General features: G+C 38.1%; 1 protein-coding gene across 1 annotated transcript in view; it reads left to right on the top strand.

Annotated features, from left to right (window-relative positions):
- Nucleotides 1–27,750, top strand: part of LOC116448427 (protein cordon-bleu-like) — a 116,372-nt gene that overhangs the window by 49,673 nt on the left and 38,949 nt on the right. The window contains exons 5-9 of the mRNA XM_032118752.1: nucleotides 4,786–4,996; nucleotides 5,706–5,934; nucleotides 8,054–8,098; nucleotides 10,441–10,535; nucleotides 13,928–14,011. Coding sequence (XP_031974643.1) covers nucleotides 4,786–4,996; nucleotides 5,706–5,934; nucleotides 8,054–8,098; nucleotides 10,441–10,535; nucleotides 13,928–14,011 — 664 coding nt within the window. The remainder of the gene's footprint in view (nucleotides 1–4,785; nucleotides 4,997–5,705; nucleotides 5,935–8,053; nucleotides 8,099–10,440; nucleotides 10,536–13,927; nucleotides 14,012–27,750) is intronic.

The raw sequence follows: 27,750 nt of genomic DNA, 5'->3' as shown, positions 1-27,750 counted from the left end.
GTTTACTTGTGCCTAAATGGAATTTCCTATACAGCACTTGTCTCTTGCCACTTGTTGTCTTGCTGTTCACTGGCAAGAAGAGTCTGGCTCTGTAACCCTGCAGTTCATACTTACAGCCAGTAGCAAGGTCTCTCCTCCCCTTTCTTGCCCTAAGGCCTCTGCCTCTTCTTGTGTGTCATCTTGATGTTCCTCCTGTGGACTTACGGAAAGTAAGAGTCAGATGTAGGTGAGCAAGCTAAGAAAAGAAACGGAAAACATTTATGAGTGTCTTATTTATCACACTTCCTGAACTTTTTTGGATACAGCTTGCTTCTTAGTGTATACATTTTCGGTTGTGTAGAAAAAGTTGTAATCTTTTCATGCAGTACCTGCTCTACTTTGGAGCATGAGAAAATAATGACTAATGCTATTTTCTAGTTTAAATGAAAACAGTGAAAGAATTAGAGACTTCGGGTCATCCACCCCCTTTACACAATCATGTTTCTTTTCCAGTCAATTCCCACTGTAGATTCTTAATGCACATTTGATATTGACCTAAAAAAAAAGATTCTTTCTTCTAGTTTTGAGATTTTTTTAATTTTATTTTTTTAATCATAGAATCACAGAATGGTTTGGGTTGGAAAGGACCTTAAAGACCTTCTAGTTCCAATTCCCCTGCCATGCACCAGGGACTTGCTCAGAGCCCCATCCAACCTGGCCTTGAATGCTTCCAGGGATGGGCCATCCACAACTTCTCTGGACCAGTTCCTGTGCTTCACCACCCTTACAGTGAAGAATTTCTTTCTAATATCCTATCGAAACCTGCTGTCAGTTTGACGCCATTACCCCTTGTTCTATCACCACCTGCTCTTGTGAAAAGCCCCTCTCCAGCTTTCTTGTAGGCCCTTTTAGGGACTGGAAGGCATTTGTAGCATGAAAGTAGAAGATAGAAAGTTGGTTTCGTTTGATAGAATACAACTTTACCCTACAAATTTATTTTTAGATGTACAAGGCTGTATTTTAAAATGGATTTCTCTCTGTGATCCAAGGAGATGAAACCCAGCTACACCCAAAACAACAACTCAGTTGTTTTATGCTTCCTAAAAATCATAGGCCTTTCCTCCATTTTACTGGAGAACAGCAGGAAACAAGCAATCTGCTCAAACTTGATCAGATCTTCGGTGTGATAAATACTGCTGATAAAGTAGTTATTCTTTACTGTCCAGAATTGGTGTTAAATGTCAAACAGCTTAGTAATAGAATATCAAAACAGAGCCAAAGTACTCTCCTTTGCTAAGAATAGTCATCTGGACCTTGTCTGAGTCTTAAATTGGGTTTGCTCTCCAAATTCATTTTTGTGCTCTAGTATTTGCTTGTCAGTCATTAACCTTTGGTGTCTGTTACGTAGAGTTTGGTCACTCCACCAAAAATTTCAGCAACATCTTACTAAAATGAAAAAGTAAGGTGTTTCTTAGCTGAGTAGTTGGAAAGACAGGAGGCATTTAGCTTCATTTCGGCTTTAAGATTCAGATTTAAGACCTGCCTGAATTTCAAAAGAGAGTATGCTCTGTACCACACATCAAAGCAGGTTAAAATGAAGTGCAGATCTTTGTGGAACAAGATAGAAGCAAAGGATTGACTCTTTGCATCTTCCAAGAGCCAGATTCAACCCAAGGTTAGAAAGAAAAGTTGGTATAGATTAGTAGATTACCATTCTCTTGCTGTGTTTAGGGACTCTCTTTTGTGTGTAGCATATACATGGAGTCACTTGAAATAAAAGTCCCATTTAAAAACAAGCTGAACTCTTTAGAAAGAAAATTTTTCAAGTTGGTGCCATTGAAATCTGATATAAGAATAACTTCATGGCAAAGATTTCCCAGCTCTCTTACTTCACTTGAAACACAAGGATTTTGAATTTTGTTTGTGGAATTCCTAACCTCTCCTCTGTTCCTCCGTTCCTCCGATCCTCCGTTCCTTTCCTTCTTTCCTTCTTTCCTCCTTTCCTCCTTTCCTCTTTTCCTCCTCTCCTCCTTTCCTCCTTTCCACTCTCTCCTCTTTTCTTTTTCTTTCTTTACACTTCAGAAGTTTTCTGAAAAATGTTCCCCAAATTTACAATTTTTAAGAGCATACTATTTGCTTTAAAGTTTTTTCAAAAGCTTCAACTGTACTTTCAAATGGAACAGATGTAGGCTGGGGATGCTTTTCATGGAACAGTTACATAGTCTGAGCAGCATGGCACAGGTTGGGATGTTGCAGACTTCCTTAAGTGTTATGTTTAATTCATGTCTGCTCGTAATCAGCAATAAGATGAAACCTCAGATTCAGCTGGATTTTTTAATTGTCCATTGGCCAGACAAATTTGTTCAACTTGCATGATTGTCTGTGACTTATTTTTTCAGATGGCAGATGTGGATTCTGATCTGATTTGTAGTTGTGGTGCTGTTGCTGCTGAATATATTTTATAATTTCAGGGGTACATTTTGGAGTCATAAACTGTTATTTTGATGAACTATATTCCCTTCTAAAGTCCTTTTTCAAGAGGCAGGATAAGTGTCCAAAGTTGAATGAATTATCACAGTATTATGCACTACAGAAATATATTAGTGTTCCACTTTAAATATAAATGTCTAGCACATAGGACACCATGTACTGTGATTCTGCCAGGTTATTTACTTTTCTCTGAAACAATAGTAATAAGGCTGAGGGAAAACAAATGCATGCAAATTTTAGTTTAGAAGAAATATGTCTGTAAACAGACAAGTTGAGATCTGTATCAGGAGAACTGATAAGCATTTTTAAAAAGTGTTCACTGCTGCACAGTTTAATGAATATTCATATAAATACTGATGTAGGTGGGATTCTCCTATAGTCTGGCCTTGGTAGGCATTAGTAAATGTCTGTTGGTATGTGGTGTGTAGCATATGAATTGAACATGATTGTGAAACACAGATGTTTTTAACTTGGGGACAGCGTCAGAATGAGTCATCATGAAATGGACTGATGCAGTTTTGATTTGGGTGCTACACATTTGTATTTGTGCTATGTTAGCAGTTGCCACACTGCTCTGTTTTTCCGAAGTGTCCTATACATATTAATGACATCTGTTCCTTATTTGATGTTCAGTCATCATCTTCTCACTGTGTTCTTCCCTTTTCAGTGAGAAAATATATTTCAAATTTTCCACACTTGCCACTTTTCCAGCTCACACTGTGTAACTCAGTTAAACTTGAAAAAGGTTGCTGTAAAGAGGGTTCTTCCTCTTCTCTTGCATGGGAAGAGCTGTCACCTGTTAATAAGGAATTGCTCTCAATTTCCATTTTTGTTGTCTTTGCCATTAGCTCTCCAGGGTTCTTCATCAACTTCTTGAGCAGTTGTTGGCCAACAACATACCTACAGAAAGAAAATGGGTGGCCCTCCACAGAGTAGTTTCCCAGATGCCAACAGCTTGCAGTTTGAAGGGTAGTTCCTGAGCTATGGGTGTAATGTTGCTGGCTAATAATCCGTGGAGGATTTTATTTTCTTTCGAATTTGCTTGCATTTTGAATCTGTATACAGTTTTTTCCAGTTTAAACATTAGAAGAGGTGCCAGTTCTTTTGGTAAATTTGTTGTCTATGCCTTTGTTTTCGCTTCTGCTAGAAGACAAATACCCACTGTATATTACAGGTTTCAGCTACAACTGGTAATTTTTTTTCAGCTTACATTATTTTGTTGGTGACAGACACTGGTTTATGAAACCAAAACTTTTTGGAAAAGTGACCAGTTTAAATAAACCTATTTTCCCTGATCCTGTGTGGAATTTTTGAGGGGAAGGCTGGGAAAATAAAAGAACCCTTCAGTACTGTGGTAGAAGAGGATTTTTAGGGTGTGGGGGAGCACAGTTCATATCTGCTGTATTCGGCAGTATCAAGCTCCAGTGAATACTGAGCTCTTGACACAAAATGGAGTACTCTGTGCAGAGGCACGAAATGAGAGGGACAGTTGCTGACTCTTTTGAAACCTCATGGTTTAGGAATCATACTACAGTAAGAGTTACTGATAATGCAGACACTCAAAACCAGGTGGTTTTTTCAGGGTTAATATCTTCACCAAAATAAGTATGAACAGGATCTCTTGTACTGGAAAGTATTGCTGGTGTCAAATGGATTTGGAGAACTCAAAGTTGTAAACTGGAAAAATAAACCCCATCTACCATTTGCTCCAGATTTAAGTGCTCCATTTTGAGTTATGTGATTGTTCAAATCTAGGTAGAGTTCACTGCACTGTGAGTTCATAATTTATTCCTATCTTGTCTTCATGTTAAAGAACAGAATTTGAACTGGAGAGTTTAATGTATGGATTTAGTACATTATGACCCCCAGGTTAGCTCAGTTGGTCAGAGCATGGTGCTAATGACACCAACGTGGTGGGTTCAATCCCCACATGGGCCATTTACTTACGAGTTGGACTTGATCCTTGTGGGTCCCTTCCAACTCAGAATATTCTGAGATCTGTGGTCTGAAAATAAATAAAATGAACTTTGTCTTCTCTTGACTTACGTTTGTTAGTACTATGATTGGTGCTGTTTGCCTCATTGTGAGTGTTAGTTGTGAGCTCATAAACAGACACTGAAGTGTGAGTTTTAATTCCTATCATTTTATCTGATCTGTTTAACATTTCAAAGCACTAGCACTGTTCCATCCCAGAGATGGTTAACTAGTGACACATCTACAGCTTGTGTTGTCTTTTACCCCTCATCTTAAAACTGAGGTAAATTTTGTAGCAACTGTTTTTTCTCATGCTAATAGTGAATGTCTTCTTCCTTGTAGTAAAGCTGTGATGGATGTACTGGTTGATTTATGCAGCCAGTATCGCTTAAATCCATCCCAACATAGTCTTGAACTAAAGTCTTCGGGAACTCAACAAGTTCTGAGTTACAAGCCAAACACTTTGATAGGAGCACTGGATGTACAGACAGTACTTCTGAAAGAGAAGATTCCCGAAGAGAAGGCAAAGCGACCTCTGCCAAGGGTCCCTGAGGTCAGTACTCTGTAGGGCTAAAATGGTGCCATGAAACACCATTTCATTCCTATGATTTCAGTTCTTGCAATCTTTTTATCTTTAAACCAGGTGGGAATTACTTGTGATTGATTATAACCTGCTTTATTAGTTTAACTGTTTTGCATGTAGATTGACAGATGCTAGTCTAGACATTTATACAAAATATTATGTTGCATGTGGTTGGATAGATGGAAATCTGAAGATTGGGGTGATTGAAAATTGCAGTAATGGCTGAAATGAGTGTTGTGGGCTTGTGTGGAGATAGTGTTTTGGTGATATTTTTTGTACCATCTTCACTGAAGATATGGGAGAAGACTGATCATTAATAAATATATTTCACAGTATAGCGATGATTGAGAAGTAGTCGTTTTCCAAATGTTTGCTGAAATTTTTTATTATTCGTATTAGCTATATCTGTTTATACCCTCCCATCTTTCAGATGGGGCTTGTTAACATTTACATTACATTTGCCTCTGATTCCTTTTCCTTCTTCGCTTGTTCTTGTGAATGTCTCCTTAGTGGAACGAGAGGTCTGAGATGTTAATTTTTTAAATAGTATTTTCTGCAGTGTGGGGTAAGTTTGCCTGGGAATAGTCAAGACAATACGGAAATCCCCAGTGCCTTTTTCATTGTAAGAGGACCTATCCATCACAGAAGGGAGACTGAGACTTTGTGTTTGTTTCTGCAGAAATCTGTGAGGCTGGTAGTGAACTACCTGAAGACACAGAAGGCTGTGGTTCGAGTTAGTCCAGAGGTGCCTCTCCACAACATCATCCCAGCTATTTGTGAGAAGTGTGAAGTCAGTCAAGAGCACATTGTTCTTCTGCGAGATGGCATAACTGGGGAAGAGCTAGAGCTTACCAAGTCCTTGGAGGAGCTAGGGATAAAGGAGCTGTATGCCTGGGACAGAAAAAAAGGTGAGCCAAGACTGAAAGCAGTCACTGCAGGGTTATATGATGTGACAACAACATTATGGGCAACTTGAAAGCATTTGTGCTGCCATTCTTTTGGGGTCCAGCTGAAACAGCAGAGTGAGATCTCAGTCCAGAGAGCAGCACGGGTTTGTTCAGTGAGCTGTGCCCAGAGCAGCAGCCAGGTCAGCAACGTGCCCAGCCGTCCTTGGTTGCTGTTGGGCCTTGCGCCAGGCTGGGCTGGACTCTGGCAGGGTGCAGGTTGGCCTGGGGCAGGGCAAAGGGAGGAGCTTTGCTATGTCCCAGAGCTGCTGTCAGTAGAGGTGTGCGTAATACAAGGGGCCTCTTCCAGACAGAGTCTGTCACCTACCTGTGCTGTGGGTTGGAGAGAAGGAAAGAAGAGACATGCCATAGTCATGGCAGCTGTGAAAGCCGAGAGGCAGAGGCGACAGAGCAGGGCTTATGAGAAACAGACTGGATAGGATCAGAGACGGTTCCTCCAAAGAGCAAAGTTATTGACGGTTTAGTGAAGAAGAACTAAGAGGTATTTGTATTTAAAATTTTGTTCTCATGTTTACCTATCCTTGCTTTCTGTTCTCATAGACAGAATTGTAGTAGCAGCTTCTTGGAGTTGAGTTTTATCAGCCTGATTATGTATTCAAATAACATAATTCTATGATGTGCTTTAAAATATAGCTGCTTTCAAAATACACATTGACAAGCACTACTTCCTTTGAGGTCAGAAAGTGATATTCATTAAAATTGTCTCCTTCAGTTTGTTCTCAATTGCTATCACTTCCAGCACAGTAAATGTCCTTATTTATTGTTTAGATAATGTCATTCTTGTAGGTGCTGAGCTGTAGGCTTATTTTTTATTTATAAAATTATTTATTTATGTTGACATTCTGTCTCTTCTTTCCAACTCTTTGGTAAGTGACAGTTCTACCTCTGTGTGAGTCAAATTTCAGTGAGTTTGGACTTCTAAGTAAACTAGATATCTCCTTTTCTTTTGAATTGGTAGGATGTTCCAAGAAGAGGCTGACAGCATGTCATAACTCAGTTGCATGTTTGTTTTTTTCCATACATGTTTACTGTAATTAAGCTAACTATTTTGGAGCAACATATCGAACGTGGAGTGTATTCAACAGGATTCATTCAATGTGCTTCGGGGACAGCCTATAGAGTAATTATCATAAGCCTTCATGAAAGTCTTTCCTTTCAAATGGAAGTGGCAGTGTGTATGCTGGTGCAGTGTTGGTCCTCAAATTTTGGTTGTGCCTATACAGTCAAAACCAAGACTTCACTACAGGGCTGGGATTATAGCAGCAAATTATCACGGAATCAGAGAATATGTTGAGCTGGAAGGGACCCACAAAGATATACACATCATAGTGTGCTGCTCTCTACATCAACTTTTTTTTGTGTTCTGATCTTTTTTAACCTTTCAGTATTCCTTTCCTGTCATTGTGATAAAATCCCCCTGATCCTGAGTATAATTCAATTTTTTATGCTTTCCTCTTACTCTGCACCATGGTGTCTGAGAAAACCAGTAAATGCACAGTAAATGTAAATTTACAAGAATTTTTCCTTTGTTTCAGGAAATTTCTTCTTCAGTGTTCTAATTTGTAATCTCCAAGAGGAATAAACCCACTGTTTTCAGTAGCAGTTGGTCTGTGACTTGTGCATTGAGTGGGTATCTAGCCTGTTTAGTTAACAGAAAATAGATTTTTTAAACACATTCCCACTAACAAGTAAGGCATCAGAGATGCTGAAAGCCATAGGCTGTTCTTGTAAGAGCAGATTCTAGAAAAACTCCTCACTCTTTCCTTGCCTGAAACAGAAAACACCAAGAGCTGAAGGATTATTAAAAGGGAAGCTCTGCTGCCACCTGCTTACTTAATTTGATTTAGCAGTTGAAGCAGCTTCCTGAGTGAACCAGGAATTAATACAAATGCAGCTAAACTGCTTCAGTAGAGCTCCGCATCTCTGTTGTCGGTCAACATTTTTTTTCTGTAATGCTTAGGAAAAAAGGTGCTAGGACTAATTACTGACTATTGTGCCTTACAAGGCTGTATTAGAACTTTAATGTGTTTTCTCTTATCCTTTCATTGCTTGCCTCTTCCAGTTCCTCCATCAAAAACTCAGTCTGAACCTTCTCTGAACTATAGAGGTACTGTACAATGCTGCTGAGAGAAAACTTCACTCTGTGTTTAACTCTTTCACTTCACTCTATGTTTAATGTGGGTTTGGTAGATAGATCTTTAAGAATGTCAAGTAAAATGCTGTAGAAAAACAAGCTATTTTTGATCAGTGTTGTCTTTCCAAAGTGTTGCTTGTATGTCTTGTGCTTCTGCTAAGAACAAACACATTCTGTGCATACTGTCTCTTCAGTAATAGCCATTAAAATGCCAGCAAGTAACAAATTCTGCCATTTAACTCTTTTGTGGTGTGGTATGTCTATACAGATCCTAAGCCCGTTCAGTTTACCTAAATCATGATTAGTTAAATTTCACAGTTACTAACATTTCAGAGGTCTCTTGGGAAAAAAAATTATTTAGTAGCAAAGGCAGAATGTTTTGATGTCTGTGAGATCTTCCACTGATTTCAATTTACATGCAGCAAAGCATTTTAATATCAAATGTATACATTCACATTGGGTAACTGAAAAGATGCTGACTTCTGAATTGTTACAGTAGTTGGGGTTGGATTATATTGGTGCTTCTGCTTCCCGTCAAATAGAAAATGTGTGTATTTAGTATATCCTTTCCCTATTGAGTCTGTTTTAACATTGCTTAAAGTAATTATCCTCAAGAAAGGTATGGTTGATTTCTAACCAGGTTTACTTCTTTGCATTACTAGCAGACACAACATAACTGAAGAAAAGCTGGATAACTTATTTAAATTTGTATGATGGAAGCCCACCTCCAGTAGGTGACAGCCATTGAGCAAATCTTAGTTCATGGCCTCTTAGCTTCACTAATGCCAGCTCTATTCCCCCTAATCCTCTGTCATTACTTGCTGTGGCTTCCTCTTACATGGCGATCAATAGTAGATGGAATAGCTATTGTATTTGTTTAAGAAAAAACTGTACAGATTAATAAAGACTCATTATTTTGATGTTATATGCTTTACTTAATTCCCAGTTCATTGGTATTACACAATGTTCAATGTGGATGAGCAGCTGCTAGGTTAGCCTTTCTGCAGCATTGTTTATGGTTGAAGATTGTGCAAGTAAAGGAATCACAATCTAGTCACAGCCCAGCCCCAAGCAAGAAACCAGCATACAAGCATAGGTAGTGCTTAGGATTTAAGAAAAGCATGAATTCATTATTGTATTTGTTTGCAGTGCAGTTGCAACCTTTCTTAAGGATAGTTTCTCCCTGTTTTCCTTTTTGTTCGTTGTATGTGTTTAACACCCACCTTCTGACACGTGAGATTGTTTATATGCAAAAGTGATGTGTGTGAAAATCACTTCGTATGTTATGCAAATGAGTTCACAAGAGTTCTGGGATGAGGTTTTTTTGGTGAAGTAAACCTTTATGTTGTGTGAACAAGCAAGTAATTTTGAATTTGAGTTTTAATTGTTATTAAATAAATATTTACAAGAGAAAGTTGGTTTTTTTTCCTGTGAATTAAACTTTTTGAATGCTAGTGGAATACTCTGATGTGCTTGGAATCAGGAGGAAATATTTATAGCATTATGCAGAGTCCATTTTAAAAAGCGAGAGCGCTTTATCATCTGTTTATTAAATGGGTAATGTTGTTTGCTGTAATGCATGAGTGTGTCATTTTGCTCATCCAGTTTGTGGATGAGAAACTGAAGGGGGAAGTTGAAGGGCTACAAAATGGTATGAGAACTCATACAATTTCTTAAGCAGGTTCAAGGAAGACACATTTGAGCTCTTACAGCCTGAAATACCTATAAACTCCCCTCTTTTCCCACCTGAAGTAAAAGCACCAAGATAAGAAAGGTGACCACAACCAGCTAGTTCAAGTTCCAAGGAGGGCTCTATTTCCAAGGGGAAGGTCTTTTTTCCTCTTTTTACAGAGCTTTATCCAAATTACACACTGAGAATCTGTCATTTAACTTCACAGTATTGTCACACCTGTGAATTGTTGAAGATACTCACCATTATATCTTTTATTAAGTGTTTAGGGTTTTTAGTATTACAGTACTCTATGAGATTTAAGTGATACATCTAACAAGCATATGTAAAGTCATAAACAATTTTCTCATGTTTTGCCTTTAATAAGGGTTATTTAATTTTGATTGAAAATTTAGTGAAGTTTGTTGAATTATTCCATTTGTTTCCATTAGATTTTGGAGCATACTCAGAACAAATGAAAGTTTAATGACAAAGTAAGTGCAGGATCTGGCAGTTACTTAGATAATCCAGTCCATAACATCTCCAGCTCATAAAAATCCAGAATTAAACCAGGGTGTTTTAAAATACTCATGTTCTGAATCTTTATTTCAAAAGTGTAACAACTATTCCATTAAAATTGTTTCAGAACCAAATCGAAAGGCTTCAGTAAGCAGTGATGCAATAGAGAAAGAAAAGACAAGACTTCTGGGATTGTTTAATGCTGATAGAAGAAGCAGCAAGGTAAGTGTTCAGCAGTGTACTGCTCACTAAAGAGAATTTATTTCTTTCCAGATCTGTTATGTCTGTGGATGGCAGCATTTGTTTGGCCAGCCTTCCCTTTCCTTACAGAAAGTAATCTGTTAACAGGTGCATGAGCTCTGTGTGATCAGCGCAGTGTGATGGAGATATCACCTGCTTATTGAAGGAGTCAAGCACGTTGACCATTTACGTTTTTCTTTATTTTTTTTTAATGCTGTGAGTTCAGTAGGTGTTAAAAAAGGGCAGTAGCTTCAAGCAACCTGTGTCTGCTTATTAGTAGTGCTCATATTGTAAAATGCATTTATGAAAGGACTGATGTAGTACAGAACAATTTAATTATCAAGTAGATGTGTCTTATGACCTCTTCTGTGCGTGGGTGATAATCTCTTTTAAAGCATTTATACCTCTTGGAAGCTTTGTGCAGTCACACTATTGCCATCTCCAAGTCTGTAAAGCCGATGAATCAGGTGTAGAAGAAATAACTTGCAATACTGAACTGAAGGATCAGTGTCTGCTGGGGGACATGTTAGCCATTTTTAACTTTGTTTGTATTCTTGAACTGGAAAATTTAGGGAAGAAATACTGTATAAAATAATTCTGTTGACATGCATTTATGAGGAATGTTTTCATTTATCTCAGGAATAAAATACAGAAGAACTTTCTGAATCAGGAACATAGGGAAAATAGTGGGCTTTTAACTTCATACTTTTTGCATCCTTTGTTAAAAATATTAGTGTTAACTGATTTTGGTTGTAAAGTATTTAATACTCTGGCATGTCAGAGGAAAAACAGAATTTTCTTTTATCTAGTTTAAAGAACCCTCCAAGGCTTTTGGAGTGGACTTATAAAATGTGTATCTGATTAACTGGCAGTAAGAAACATTTGCTTGTAAATGGACAGGTGTTTTACTTACCTAGTCTTCTCAGTCACATTCTCAAAACTATGAAAGCTTCATAAATCTCTCATAGTTCTCTGCCTTTTTGTTCATGATCAAATTTGTAGTGCTTTTGCCAGGGAATAGATTCCTTTACGGACATTGTGAATTACTGTGTTGGAAAACCTATTTTTGTCATAGGACACTTGGACACTTGTTTGTCATAGATGCTGAACTATTCTTAATATCCTACAAGGGACACACGGAAGCTGTATTTTATGAGATAAGAACCCTAAACACACTTTCAGAGTGGTTTTGCACTGCAAGAAAATACTTCCTATTTAGAAGGGAACAAAAGTGTAACTGGAGCGATAATGCTGTATCTGCTCAGAAGAATCAAGTAAACAAGGAAGCTCAGCCTGAGCCTCTAGAGCTGTAATTCCTCTGGAAGAACCAAACACATTACAGCATGCAGTTTATGCATCATACTTTGTCCTCTCATTCCATTTTACTGAACTTGGGTGTGAAGTCTGTGTTCTTGCAGTTCTAACTCCTGAAGCAGATCAGTTTTAACTTTTAAAGTATTAATGCTTACAACCTTAGAAAAAGTTGCTGTGAAGCATCCTAATTCAGGGGTTACTGCAGTGAGTTTCTCACAGCAGAGTTGAAAATGTGTTCAAAGATTGTACGCTCCTCTATTTTTTTTTTGTTCTCTTTCTCTTGGTTGTTAATCAAAGGAGGTGATACTCTGAGGTTTTTAAAACACTAATTTTAATGGATGCTAAGGATATTGAGGATTAATTAAATTCAAAATAGTATTTGACCCGGGAAAAAGTAGGAACTGTACAAACAAGTACGAAAAACAGCTTCTAAATCTGAGGAAAAGGTCTATGTCTTTCTTGCCTCTAGTTCTGACAAGTTAATTGATTTTTCTTGGTCATTTCTTTATTGGACACTTACTTTCAAATGGCAGTTACTCTGTAGGAAAAGAAACAAATCAGTCACTTTGTTTAGTCGAGCAAGGAAGTCACTGTTGCCTTTTTAATACAAACCTGTGGGAATTTGAAGCACAATAGGTAGAAGAATTACTGAAAACTGAAGAACAGAACAGCACACAGGAGCAAGTTAACAAAGCGTAATATATCTGACTTGCTATTGCGAAAGATTTCTAACCAAAACAGCAGTGAAACTGCTGAACAGACTTAGCAGGATGAGGGCACATTAATAAAGGTCTTTTAATAAAGGATGTGGTAGGTTTATGAAGGAATTAGATGATAGGATGCCTTATGATTTCAGGGAACTGGAATCAAAACCCCAGGGTGCCTAAACTCTTCTCTTTATGGCTATTTTTATATTTTTACTCCCCCACAAGGCTTATGGGGGAGTAAATAACCACAAATACCCCATGGTTCTGCGTATTTATTCATTTTTGTTTGTTTGTTTGCATTATAATTTGCAGCGGTGAGGAGAGTGTATGTGGTCATACATAGTCTCTATTTTAAAACTATTTGATAGGAATAATTGTTCAACGTACCTGCACAGTAGTAGGACTGCAGACTTGCAGGCATTTGCAAGGGGAAGGCAATTTTCTTTTGCAAGGGAAGGAAGAAGAGTGTTAGCCTGGGTTGCAAACTGTTCTGTATCAGGTGTCAGTGCACACTACAGGCCTACGCTCAGATTTCCATGCCCACGCACATGCCTTTTTTCTCAGCTGGCTCACTGAGAGCAGTAATTGTGGTATGACAATACACCAGATCTAACTTTTCTAAAAAAAAACTTTCCGTTATATTGAAAACACTGTGACACAGAATGAAAGCAAAGTCCTATTCTCGTGGCTGGTACAAATTTGTTAAAAGTATTTCTTTGGTTAACTTTGTACTGGCAGGCTTAATTCCAGATCAGGTATCATCTTGTTCTCTCCATTCTAATTTTATGCTGGATCAGTTACCCTCTGTTCTCCTGTAGCTGGCATAAAAACCATAAAGGTGGCATGAACTCCATTTCTTTTTTGATGTTAAGTGTAGTCGTTTGCCTGAGGCTAAATCCAGATCAAATTGGTACTGCTAAGCAATCCAGTGGAGCAGAGGTGCTGTGCAGACAGTCATGGGATCTAGGCTTAAGTAAGGTATGTGCTAGTGCACAGAAACAGTTCCTTCGTGGAGAAGTGGCAAGGAAGGAGCTCCCTGCTTGTTCCCTTGTGTCTGTGGGTATAGCAGAGACTAGCAGTCTGGTCCCTGATATTACAGGAATTAGTTACTCCCTATTTTTATCCTGGCCCAAGAATTTTTTCTTTGTATTCTTGTTCTTACATCTTTGCTGATGGCTTTCTTAGCTACTTGCCTGAATCAGAGTATTTTGCAGACTACTTCAGAGTTTCTCAGCAGTCAGATCCAGCACTACTGAGACAGTTCTGTGATGGGGTTTGGTATTTTGTTCTGGCATGTTTTTGCAGTTTTGTTTCCTTTGCTGCTGCTGTGTAGGACACTTGTTTGTGTTGCAGACAGAAGAATACTTGAGGATGGACAGAGATTGTGGTGAGGAGGATGTTTGTAGTTCTGCATCTACAAGTGAAGGCAGCTTGGATTGTAAGTACTAACCAGCTTGTCGATGCTATTGCATTCTTATTAGATCCTGCAGTTTGAATTAACCAGAAACCACTGCTTTTCCTAATGCTTAGCCAAGTAGAAGTAGAAATAGCTTGTGCTTTAGCAGGCTTCATTATGTGAGTGCACAGTTCGCATATCTTCATGAAGTTAAAATGTAATGCCTTGTCTTCAAATAAAACTTGCTAGCTTCACTATAAATAAAGTTTCTTTCAATGTTAGAGTCTAAGCAGTTGTGAGAAAGAGGAACATAGGTGTTGTGACATGCAGTGACAGTACTGCATGATGCAAGAGAATGTTTGCCTTACCAACAATATTTAAAGGGAGCTTTTCTTATAAAACCACACCTTTCCTTTTCATCCCTTTATCTGACTTCTGCAGCATGGTAGCATTCTATTTGTTTCATAAGGAGCTTGGGGGTGAAGAGTAAACACTGGAAAAAACAGGATTTTTGTGAAGTACCTCAGTAGCATTTGAGGTACTAAAATCCTGTGAATCACATTTAGAAACATTTTTAAGTGACTGACAGCCTACCAATTTATGAGGGTCTAAATAGGAAGGTATCAAATTAGGAAGTGGGAATCCTAAATATAAGGTGGTTCTGGTGGTATAGTAATCATAATAAATGGCACATCTTTTTATTACTTTTTAAAATTACTTGGCTTTTTGTTGTCATATTTTCAAAACCTGGAGAAGACTCTGATTGTGTGATAGAAGTCTGAAATGTCAGGTTCAGCTCTGAATCCCCCTTTCATAAACAGATCTTTGGAAAAGGAGTGCAGATATGCAAAATATAGAACCCAGTAGCCACAGAGAAGGGTGACAGGAAATTATGGAAAAAATGGAAGAGTAAGAGAAAAAATCGCAGATGAAAAGAGTTATATAAAAGGAGTCCAAAAGGAGAAATAGATAGAAAATTGATTGGCTGTGAAGTGTAAAAACACCATACTCTGCAAATCTCTGAAGATTTCATAATGAAAGATTACTGAAATGGGAAAGCTGCTTATGATACTAAAAATTTGGGCAACGCTATAAAGGTTAATAGATCTCTCTTATTAAAAGAAAGTCCTAGAAGAGGGTGACTGTGTAATTGAAATAGACTAAGTAAAAGTATAGAAAAAGCATCACAAGCTCTGCCAAAATAAAATAATTTTGTGGTTTGTATTCACTGCCATTATAAATTAATCTCAATATCTTGATACCCAAGTACTAGAAAAGAAGGAAGGGTAGGAATTACAAGCAACATTATGATGATAAAGGTGTGTGGTGCTTTCCCCAGAAGACAGACATCACCTTATTTTTCTAGGGAATATTATAGGGCAAACTGTAAATTACTATTTTTTTTCCTCTGACATTGATGAAAAAAGTTTTCGAAACTGTTTTGAACATGTAACTCTCTTCTAAAAGGTGCAGGTTATAGGGAGGAAAAAGACTCTTGAAGAGGTAGAAATGTTTTCTTTTTATTCAGTTAAATGACCATGTCATTGGATTTAACCTTTTCCCCATTTTCTTCTTAGAGGGATTAATCTTGAAAGAAACAATGTAGCCCTTGTTCAGTGTTTATGTCTTTCACTTCTGGTTGTCACCTGTGTTTGTATGAGCGCTCAGTCCTGCTAAGGCATGAGCACATAGTTAAATGAATGTGTTTAACTTTGTTGCATTGAATTTGGTACTATTCTGTTCAAGCTTGTAGAAGGTGTATTAAATAAGTCTAACAGATTCACTCAGCAACACAGAAGGTTCCTCCTTTCAAGATGCTAGATGGGATTCAAGAAAAAGTTCAACAACTGTGATGCCTTAGGTGAAAAATTCTAAAATGTTGCAAAACTTGCTATAGATAGTTGTGCACAGATAACTTGTATTAAGATAAAATTCAAATGGAAACACCAGCAAAAGCACATCATAATTTTAAAGTTCAGCTTAGCAGTTCCTTATGGACTAGATTTGAGACCCTCAAATTCTGAGTAATTTTGTTATTCTGCTTGTTCAAAAAGAGATCTCATTTACTTCATAAGTAATCCTTACTCCAACTAGGTGGTATCTTACATGACCAAATATGGGAAATATGTATTTAGAGATTATTATATAGAAGTTTTATTGCTGAGATAGGATTGTTGGCAAAATGTCATCCCGTAGAGGCTTCCTCTTTTGCATTTACCTCAGGTCTGCTTTCTAGTACTGTTTTGGGTGATTTGAAAGTATTTTGCTTTTGCTGTATGGGAACCAAAGGCAGTTTCAGTTTTATTTCTGAAAGAAAAATATCTTGCCATTGCTTTTGGTACGGTACCAGGAGTTACACTGACTGGATCAAGAAAATTTTTTTTGCCCATAAAGTAACAGTTAAACTTTTGAAGTACTACCAATGATGCCTTGGAGTGGCTACCTGAAACTGAGGCTAGACAAGATTAGGAGAATAAAAGCAGGTATTTATTGAGGGGCCTTCAATAAATGTACACTACAAGTACAGAGCCCGAGGGCTCCACCCAAGATGGAACCCTGGGTCCACGGGTTTTCACACTTCCATAAGTTTGGTTCACCTCGCGTATCAGGGTTAATTCTCCAATTATAATTTCAAGTAAAGATGTCATTACCCCAAGTTTTCTCCCCCTGTCCAGAGCTTAGTTTTTACATATTTCAGGGCCTGGGACAGCAAGGTGTCTTTGAGTTCAGGCCCAGAGAGGGTTTGTTATGTCTAACCAGAATGGGAGAACAGTAGCTAACAGGCTATGGAGTTTTAGAGTTACGGACTAAAGCAGTACAGGATCTGAAAAATATAAAAGCTAAATTCTAAGGCATCACCAAGGTAAAGGCATGAACTTTCACATGTTTAGTTTAAGTCCTTTTCTCACTATTACATGGTGGTGATGTGCACTGAATTGTAGGGGAAAAAAAGTAAAGACTCTATTCTGAGTATTGATTTGGAGTTGGTTTGTTTCTTTGTTTAAACTGAGCAATATGAGGTAATGGAATAAAAGTGTAAGAAATAAGAGACCCTTAAGTGTTTATTCAAGCACAAGTTATATTCACTTTTTAACCACCAAAACATTATCTGTGCCATATTTATCTAATTATTATTGGAATTATTAATGCCTCTAAAAATACTTTGAGTTATTGATGAAGAAGCAGATTTTCAAAGTCAAGATGGCAAAGTCAACACTTATGCTTGAGGTGAAAGGACATTTTTCACAGTATCAGCAAAAATAAAGGTGAAAAGAATTTGTTAACAGCTTAGAGAGAAGGTGTAGAAATGCAAGAAAAGACTTCTCTGTGAAAATCCTCAAAGTGCCCAGTTCATTACACCACACACCAGTAAAGGACACGAAATCCAACCGTGTATTGTAAATGATGCAGAAATACCTTTCCCTTAATCTGGGAAGAGAAAAAAATCAGTTTTGTGCTAAGAAGATGAGTTTTATATCCAGGTTAAGTTTTCACAAATCAAATGCTATTGAAATACACACATACAGATAGAAGCAGTTGGAAGTTACAGTGCTGTTATCTGTATTCAGCTTTTTCTGTGCCGAAGGCAGACTGTCAGAGGTGGAGTTTAGAACAGCTGGAAAAAAAAGGGAACTTGAGTCCTCTCTGCCGCTTGGTGTCACTGTCCTCATATAAGCAGTTGATCAAGCTAAAACACAGTATTTGGAACACAGTACTAAAATTAGCTGGTTTTATTTTTGGGACCTTTGTGTTTTCATAAATCAAGAGCAAAAAAGCACATCCCAAGTGCTGAACGATGTGTAGCTCTGATATGGACTTTGTTTATGTAATATATCAGCTTGGGAAAAAATATTTAGAAGTACAGCCAGGAGCGCTTATCAGAGGTTTTGAAACTTCAGCACAAAGTCTTATCACACAAGGTTTCTCTAGTTCAAACAGAACTTCAGCAGTGTGATGTTGGAGGATTTTCATCAGCACTTCATCAGCACCATTTTTAAAATACTGAGTCTTCAGTGTATGTCAGAATGTAGGTTTTGCCCAGAATCAACTCATTAAATGAAGCACATAGTCCCGTAGTTCTCTGCTTGATGAGTCTGTCCTGCTATGATTATATATGTTCATATGCAAAACTACAAGAGGAAAAGAAACATGTCATTTAAAATACTAAACAGTTATCAGATACGTTTAGGATGTGGGGAGGGGGGATTTTGTTTTTATTTTTATTTTGTAGTACCTGTGTAATTGCAAGATTGTGCTTCCAGAAGAAAGTACCGTGCTAATATTTGATAAAAGTCATCAAGAATTTAGGTGCATTAGTAATCTTGGCAATCACTTCTTAAGTGATGGCAACAACTTTTTTCTCCATATAAAGGCTTTTAAAACATGTATGATTTACCTTTTCAGTGCCTTGTACTCTAACTGTAACTTGTATGCCCTTGTTGAAGGCAGGAGTTACGCCATTCATGATGCACTTTCTCGGTTCAGAATGATTGGAAAGAAGGATCAGGTGCAGTTAGATGAATGTTGTTTCTCTTCAACCATGTCAGGTTCCAGGTGATCAGGTAATATCCTTTCCTGTCAAGGATTTCATGTCACATAGGCAGGTGCTGTTTTAGGGTAATAGGAGTGAAAATACTGCCCATGTCATCTAAATGGAAGCTAACAATCATCCATTTTTAATATTTCCTTGTGTTTGACAACCACATTTGCTTTCAATTCCTGGTCTCACGTTCTCCATTCTTGGTCTCCTGACAATGCTCAGGATGTGTTTATTTGTTATTAGCAGGGACAAATCCTGGCATTTTGTAGAGTTAGAGCTATATGCACTGTCCAACATGTAGATTGTGATCTGGCCCTTGAAACAATTCTGCTTAGTGTGATTTTGTTTGCAAAAATACTAAACTCAACAAACTGAGTATGGAAAGTTGTCAATATCTTGCAGTGGACAGGTCTGTTCCCCCCAGTCTTTCATTAAAGGGTGCTTGTAAGCCAGTAGTTAGATGTCAGAGGATGACACTAGGGAAGATATAAACATTTTCATTTGTGCATCTGTTCACATGATCAGAAGAAAAAGAGATCTAATAAATATCATATATCTCAGCATAAGGCTCACCATCACAGTAGAGTTAGTTTTATTTTGATAGCCTGTGATATGCCATGGAAAAAAAAATCATTACTGTTAACTTGCCTTGGTAAGATGAAAGGTTTGCCCAAGGCTTGAGCTGGCATTGAGAGAATTTCAGTAGGTAGTAATGATGCCAATGATCAACTTTATTTGTCCTTGTCTACTGAGGGCAGGACAGGAAGCAATGTGCCTTACATATAGCAATAGAAATTTAACTTGGATACGAGAAGGAGAAAATTTGCATGGAAATTTCACAGGGGAGCATGCTATTAAAAATGACTGTGAAAATCCTTATCATTACCTAATCTGTAAAACCTCCAAAAATGTCTAGAGGATGAGCTACACGTATTTTATTCTGTCTCAGAGCAGAGTTATAGATTAAGCAGACCATGGAGGTGCCTTTCAGCCAGACTATGGCTGCTGGAGAGATGCAGCTGTACCTACCTCCTTTTGTGGTGTGCACTTACAGGATATTAACTGTCTTCACTCATGTGAATCATAGATGGTTTTGCATATTATAGTGTCCTTTAGATTTTTTCTTACAGTAATGTGATAGCAGACGGCAAGTGCTTGAAACAGTGGCTGCCTGCCACCATCAGACTTCAAGTTTTTGCTCCAAAATATGGTGTTACTAGACCTCTTCAAAGAAAAGGTCCTTAGAGTTAGTGCAAAAAAAATCATCTTAGAACCAGCTGAACTACTCTGGCTCAAAAAAAAAAAAAAAAAATAGCCTGAGGCAGACACCTGGAATGGAAAGTCTCAGCATCCATGGTTAAAGCATGGTGAAGTTACAAGCTATTAAAAACAGTATCTGGTGAAGAGGCATGTCGGCTGACCCCTGTTCTGTCTGTGCTGCTTAGCTTGTACTTGCCAACTTCATGCATTCAAAAATCACTTGTCAGCTCTTGCCCTCACCACACAAAAGTGGCTTAAGATCATGAGATTTGAAAAGAAGTCATTAGGGGGGACCTTCCCTCCATTTTGACTTCTGAGTGTTAGGTTTTGTAGAAGTCACATTTAAGCTTCTGTTTTGTGACCATAAATAAAGGTTTTGTTTAAAAAAAAATGTTATCAGGTAGTCAGTGGTTACCAGAAACCTGCATCTTTATTTAGATTGTGTGGTTCAGAGTTAAATCATTACAACTCATGGTTATTCAAGTTGTTGCTTTAAAAAGATAAACTCATAATCTTCAGCTCCTGCAGTGGTTTTAACAGGACATTTGAAGGAAATATTGTCAAGAAACTTTCTGAGAGATGAACCAGAGAAATGAATTAAGTCAAATCAAAAGGGCTTGAGTAGGGTCATATCTACAAAAGGAACTGGGTACAAATATGCCTGGCAGTGCCTGTTTTAAATACCTGACAGTGTGGGCGTCTGGACTCTGCATCTAAGCAGCCGAGAGTCAGATTTCCCAAGTTTTGAATCCACTGAAATCTTCACAGCAGAGTTGCTTGTTAAACTCTGCCCGTCTCTGTCTGTTACCTGTCTCTGCTCAAGATTCAAACCTTGAATCAGCTGTTAGATTCAGGGATTTGAAGCTTTTACGCTAGAATATTACCACCTACCACTGTTATCCAAAATGTAAGTGAACTAAGTTCTCTTTTTTGCTTTTAGAGATATCAGCATCAGAGAATTATTTCCTCCCTTTCAAAAAAAAACCCAAAATACTTACTGGGCTGGAGACTGCCTGGAACAAAGCTGTGAGGTATTCTTGATGTGGGAAGCACCCTTTTGTAAAAATACCCAAATATTCAGTGACTCAGAGAGCAAGAGCAAGCTTAACTATTCAGACCAGTAATGAAATAACTTAAGTGTGGTGGCAGCTCTGGGTTCCAGTGCCAGCGGCAGAGATGTTTTTCTGTGTTTTATGCTAAGCAGATGTTACATCCAGCAAGTAAGTAGTCACTAAAGCTAGAACTGGTGGAGCCAAATGGCTTCCTGCCCAGATGAATGCCCTAATCTCTGTCTCTTTTTAGCTAAACTCATGTTCATGTCCTTGAACAGAGAATAGTCTTGCCCTCCTCACAAGAGGGGAAAGTTTGTTTCTTCTCAACTACACAACAGTTTTGGACCTGGATTTACCATGCTTTTACTGAATCCCCAAATTTGGGGTAGGGGTTTGGACAGGACAAGAGGTAAATGCCATAGCTGCCTTTTCAGGCAGTTGCATTTTTGTGAAGCCCAGTTGCTTGGTTGTGCTTTAAACACACCTATTGGATCAGGCCCCTCGGCTGACAAAGAAGGAGATTTGCACATTTTATGGATCCTGTTGGAATTTAGGCAGGAGGTTAGAAGCATAGTTTCTCTGCAGTTTTTGTGCTCAGCATGCCCAGAAGCAGAATTCAGGCACCAAAATGGAAGTAAGCACATCAGAGGGATATGTGTTGGGATTATTGATGGGAAAGCACAAACTTTTAGGGATTTAGGGAGGCATAACCTGACAGGAGCACGCTAAGTTAGGCTTGCGTGTGGCAATTGCAGACCTGGTCTGTATGGCATCGTTCTCTACATGGTGATGTTCCCAGTCAGTCTGGTGTAAATTGGCTCAGATATCTCCCTCGGATGTTTAATTAAGGCCTGGTGACACACCCTTAACCACCCAAATCCTTTTATGTCTGATTCATCTTTTGTAACTGATTTCACTGAAAAGTTCTGAAGTTAACTCACTGAAAAAAAAAATAGAATAAAGCAGCAGCTAATAAGACCAATGGCTTTTAATTTGCATTAATAAAAGTACATTAAGAAATACCCAAAGACAAACTCAAATTCCATTTGAGATTTTTCTAGTGACATGTCAACCACTCAGGCTTTTCTTTCTTGGTAATTAATATTACCAGAACCCCTTAATAGTCTATAATAGCCTTGTAATTCACATTTGGTCATAACACATTCAGCATGTTGTTCTTATGTCAAACATGCAGTGGTGTGGAAAATACCACCTTTAAACAAAAGTTTATACCAGGATCAGGCTTTTCACAATTGGATAAGCAGAGATGCAGGTCCTTAAAAAAGTCTCTCACATATTTCTGTGTAGATAAAATACTTTTTTGTTTAAGTTTGGGATGGTGTGGGAATTAGTCAGGGAACTATTTACTCCACTGAAAAGTACATTTCTTTTTGATTTCATGATAGGTATCCAAAATATTTCTTGTCAAGCTTTCCTGTGGTAACTACTGTAGTGAAAGGATTAGTGTGTATTTATGCCAGGGCCCTTTACTAGATGAAATCAGAAATGGCTAATAGTATGTCATCGATTCCATATTTCTGATATACAATGGAAGTTTTTTTGGAGAGTAAAACCTGTTTTTGTAGTGGCATAATCTGAATCCCATGTAACCATAGATTCATTATATTAGTCTAAAATATCCTATTAGCATATGTAGATTTTAGATACAGCAAAAATCTTCAACACCGGTTAACATATAATTTCTTTTCTTTTGCAAACAATTTCTGAGGCATTAGCGCTAATAGGATTTGGTTGCTTTCCAGCCTCTTCTGTGGACAGTGAAGACTCGATTTCATTAAAAGTAGTGGCATACAATAACATTTCTTTTAATTAGATGATCTCATGATTTCCACACATATTTGTTCTGTGCATTATTGTTCTTCGTTGGCAAAACTGAGCTGCTTGGTAGCGTTTGAAACCATATGTCTCAGTAACATCTTATGGCAGGTGAGGGAGGATTTGCAAAACACTTGCTGACAGGACACAATGCATTTTACTTTGATGCGGAAGTTTTCCTAAGTGAACTTTATGGCTTATTTTTCTCATGCAAAGTCAAACCTACAGGAGGCTTAGTGGCCCTTGCAGGTCTTCCTTTAATTCAAAGAGTTGTCTGTATGAAGCAAAGAGTGTGCTTCTCAGTGTGTGCTTCTCAGTGTGTGCTTCTCAGTTGTTCATCACTACAAAAAGAGACCTTCTAAAGCCTGTAGTCTGTGTAGATGTTTCATATTCTTTCTTCCTTTTTTTAACAGACAACTGTTGAGTTAGGTTTTAGAAGTCTTTTACGTGCAGCTGCAATACTGATCTTCCCCTCTGAGCTTAGCAGAAAAGACTACAAATAATTTCAGCCATTGCTTTTGCTCTTACTCTGTATAAAGTAATTAATACTGTTTAATACTTCATTTGAATTCTAAGAAACATTTTGAGATGCAAACTGAAGCCAGGAAAGAGTGTGGCAAATAGTAGTCAGTCTTTTTAAAGGCTTTTACAATGGTATGAAGTAGTAATACCATCAGTCAGTTAGACTTTCTTGAATTGTTTTTTTCAGTGCCATTTGCATCTTTAAGCAGATCTCAAAACATTTGGGCAACTAAGGAAATATTTCTGGTTTTGTAAGTGGTCAGCTGAAAGGGCAGAAGAGAAAGCAGATCAAGGCAAATAGCAAGCACGTAGCCATACAGAACTCTTAAATAGGTGAGTAGCTGTAGGCATTGGCCTCACTAACTTGTTCAGTGCCATACCAAGCACCTGTTTAGGTGTTTTGCTGGTTCAGTCCCTCGGTGACCTGGTGTGAGCCAGGCGTGACCGGTGTGTAGGTCATGAGCTGTGTAGGCAGTCTCTGAAGTGCACTGACATAGCGAGATGGAGAGATTACCAGTAGGTTTATGTTGTTAGTGCTAGATTCCCCGCACCCCCCTTCTCTGATTGTAACATTTTCTTCTTTGCATCCCAGCAAATGCTCAGGTATGCATCTTGATTGCAGTCTCTCGAAGTTTCAGCACAGAGATGGTGTGATTTCATTGACTCTAAATGGAGCTTGTTCTGATTTACAGTTGTTTGCACAGGACAAGAGTCAGGCCAGTAAAGTGCACTGTGGAGATTTGCCTTGTAAAAACCTAATGGCAGTGGATTTGACAGATGGGGGAAGGGAAGAAGAAACATTTAAGACTATTTATTAATCAAGAATTCCAGCAGGGAGGCTTTTCTTGCCTTGATTCTGGCAAATGTACAGATGAGAGATACTGTGCAGAGACTGTTTCTGCGCAAACAGAGAAAGCCCTTCAGATGTAAACATTTGAGCAGCTGGCATGGGAGATTAGTGCAGCAGCAGTGGGAGGGGGGGTAATAGTGGATAGTGGTGCTGTCTAAATTTAACAAATGTTAAACAAGGTCCTTGTTCTAGTTTAAGGGTTACAGGTCAGAAAGACAATATCAACTAAAAATACTGGCAATTGTACACGTCAGACAAAATTATTAACTAGTATTTAATTAAAAGCAATTTGCCTATCCCAAGTTGTGACACCTTCTTACCTCCTTGCCCAAAAAGGGGGGAAAACAAGGGAGCTGGGAAAATATATTTTATGTAACCTGTTTGAGTTAGGGAAAAAAACAATTTATCCTCCATCTATGGAAAGGAAACTCTTTGGGTTTTCTTAATGTTTTTGGTTTTGATTGTGAACTTAATATATCGTTCTACTTTTAATATCCTGTGGCTGCATATTACATCAAAAGAAAGCATCATTCCAAGGGCGAAAGTAGTGTAGGGTCTGTTAGCTTCGTAGACATCTTCATATGCTGTTTAGCATCATGTGTTTTGGTTTTTTGAACCCTTGCCAATTAGTTACACAACTAGTCTATATATCAGTGTAGGGTATCTGATCATGCATTGGGTTCTTTGGATTTTGGTTTTAATCTGTTTTGATTGTGCTTTTAAAACATCTCCTTGCCTATTTGTTGGGATCCAGTTCACATGTGTTTTGTTGGAGGTCCTTTACTTTCTTCATTTCTTTAACAGAAGAGATTAAAGTATGGATATCTGGAACCAAATTTTATGTTTAAAAAATCAGAGCTATGCTTTCTCGGCTGTCATTGTCATGATTTTCACTGAGCTTGAAAGTATACTGAAGAAAAGATTTTTCTGGAGAAATGACAGCGGCAGCATAGTTCAGAGTGTTATTGTCTTTCGACATCTTACAGTTAGATTGACCATCGGAGAGTCCATGCAGAACTCACTAGAGCCAATGGAAAAACTCCTGCTGGTTTTAACTGGCTTTGGACCATGTCCTTTATGAGTTGCTAGCCATTACCTACACCAGTCCATTTTAAAATCATTCCTTCTTGTGCTACTTCAGGTTCTCAAAAATCTTCTGGCGCTTTCACTGTCATCTCTAAAAACATAAGACTTAATTCCTTTTTGATGGGCAGTTGACGCAGATAAACCCTTGAAGTTGCTTAATTTATAGAGCGTTTTCTCACTGGGGAAGGAGAAAACCCCAAAGTAAACATGTTAAGTCTTGTTGAAGATGAATTGCAAACAGTGGCAAAGTAAGGGAGTGGCTTTCACCAACCAATAATTTGTTGCAAAAGCAGGTTTTTCTTTGTTATCTGAAGCAGTGCGTACCCACAAGTGAGCAGAATTCCCAGCACTGGTTGCCCTATTTAAGCTGTAATTGTGCCAGTTGAAGTCCAAGTGTAGGTATATTTTGTATCTATTTCCACAGGTTTTTAACTTCTGTGTCAGTTAAATTTGGGACTGTGCTTTAAAAGTTTCTGCCAAAACTTAGCAGTGGGGAGTTCACTCCAGTGAATTGGAGTATGCCAGTCTGTGGAACTAAATAGATTGGAGAGATGTGATTTCTTAGTATTTCACACTAAATTCACAAAGAAACAAGGCTGTACACAATAGGAAAATTCGTTTCATGGGAATAATAAACGTTCACAAGTCAAGCTCTGGTTTCCCAAGGATATACCACTTAATTTTTTGACTTGGAGAAACTTTGTAGGCTACAGTATACTGCAAAGGAAGATAAAATTATGCATTTATATATATGTATATACAAAGTGAGAAAAGGCTGAAGTAGCCTGGTCTCCAGCACAGCTGTGCTTCCAGCCCCTTTGCGGTATCCTATATTATCACTTCATGTTTATTTAGAAGATGAAGTGGTCTAGACAGAGTTAGAGTTAAAAGAATAGCAATGAATGCTCACAATAGGAAAATAATTAAAGGCCAAGGATACTGGAATAATGTTCAAGCATTACTTCAAAGAAAATTCCAAGGGAGGGTCTACTTCTTTGTTCTTAGCCTGTTCCTGTGAACCCAGTTAATGAACTTGCATGATTTTTGCCAGCATGATCAGAGTATTGATTATTCTCCAAAGAGGATAGTCTTTGGAGCATCCTTCAGGATGGAGAGGAAGCTTGGATTTGAATTTCATTGTCTTGGAAGATTCAGATCCTGAAATTAATTCACTTGACTTCTTCAAAGTATAAGCATATTTATTTTCTATCCAAACTGATCAACTCCTTTAATAAGACAAGCTTAATTTCTGCAGGTATCGATCTGTAGGTATTATGAAACAGAAAGTGGCTGTGTACCACACCTGGATGTGCTCTATCCATTGTCCAGCAGGAAAGTGTTGTCTTTAAACTTTCTCTTCACCCCTGTACTTTCACATGATGTCCTTCTGATTCCTCGTCACTCCTGGCCACTGATGCTGATCTGGGACTAAATATTCAGCTCTTAGAATTCAAAGTGGTTTGTTGGCATCAGTACTCGAACATCAAGTTGTAAGCACGATGTGAGTTTGTCTTTTGATTTTATCTTCTACAGAAGGCTGTCATATCTTGTTAAGGGGTTGGTTTCCTCCAGTGCAGTAGTTTGCAGTCACAAGTTCTCATGAAACTCTTGAAAGCATGAAAGACACAGAGACTTAGGGAGCTTGCTTAGGCCAGCCCTTAGGACTTCAGACTCAGCATATTGTACTCAGTGTGTAATATGTGTGCATTCAGGCACAAACATGCATGCAGATATCAGGAAGAGCTAACTGAAGGATGAACTCTGTGCATATACATCCCTGTGTTTGTATGTAGATACATCTATGTATGCACAGAGGTTATGTACACGCACACCTGCACATCCAGACATCTGAAAGAGCTAATTGAAACAGTAAAATTCCTGGCTGCAGTCTCCTGATTCATGTTGCTAGAATCCTCTTAGTGACTCAGTAATTAGGATTTGTTTTAAGATTTGCACTAATTTCAGAGTTCAAAAGCTGATTTGTTCTTCTAATTTAAGTTTTAAAGCCTTCAGAGGTTATATTGTTTTTCAGTAATATCTTTGGCAGTGTTTTATCATTACAAAGTGTAAAGCTTCCTTTTTGAAAATTTAGTCTGACAGTTGGACGATTGTGTTTGTCTCCCTCTAGCTAACCACCTATAATCACCACATACTTCAAAGGGAAAAGTTGTTGCAGGACTGCATTCTAAGTTAATAAAGTATTTGTGTCAGAATTGGATTAAAAGGACGGGAGCTAGAAGCCAGATCCCTGAGCTTGAGTAAATCAGAGCAACTCCTTTGACTTCAGAGAAATTCTGCAGATCTTGGTGAAAATTTGCCTTTGAATCTCAGTAGATTTTCTTCATTCATCAACAGCTAAATAAGTAGAGATTTTCAGAGGCCAATAGTCGTGTCAGAATTTCACCAGACACTGAAAGTTAGTGAGGATTGATCATTCGTGTTTCTTGTCTCTGGAAAACTTGACTAAGGACAACACCTACATTAAAATGTGAAGAAAACACTTTTTAATTCAACTGGAACAAAAGTACTTTCAGTGAAACCCAGAAATTATTTCTCCAAAACCAAACAAATACACACCCAAAAACCTCATGCCAGGAGCTATTCCATTCATAATTCTGGTCGCCATAAAAATTG

Source organism: Corvus moneduloides, chromosome 1, assembly GCF_009650955.1.
Source record: "Corvus moneduloides isolate bCorMon1 chromosome 1, bCorMon1.pri, whole genome shotgun sequence".
NCBI lineage: Eukaryota > Metazoa > Chordata > Aves > Passeriformes > Corvidae > Corvus > Corvus moneduloides.
The sequence above is the reverse complement of the archived record's forward strand: the minus strand, read 5'-3'. Positions and strand labels throughout refer to the sequence as shown.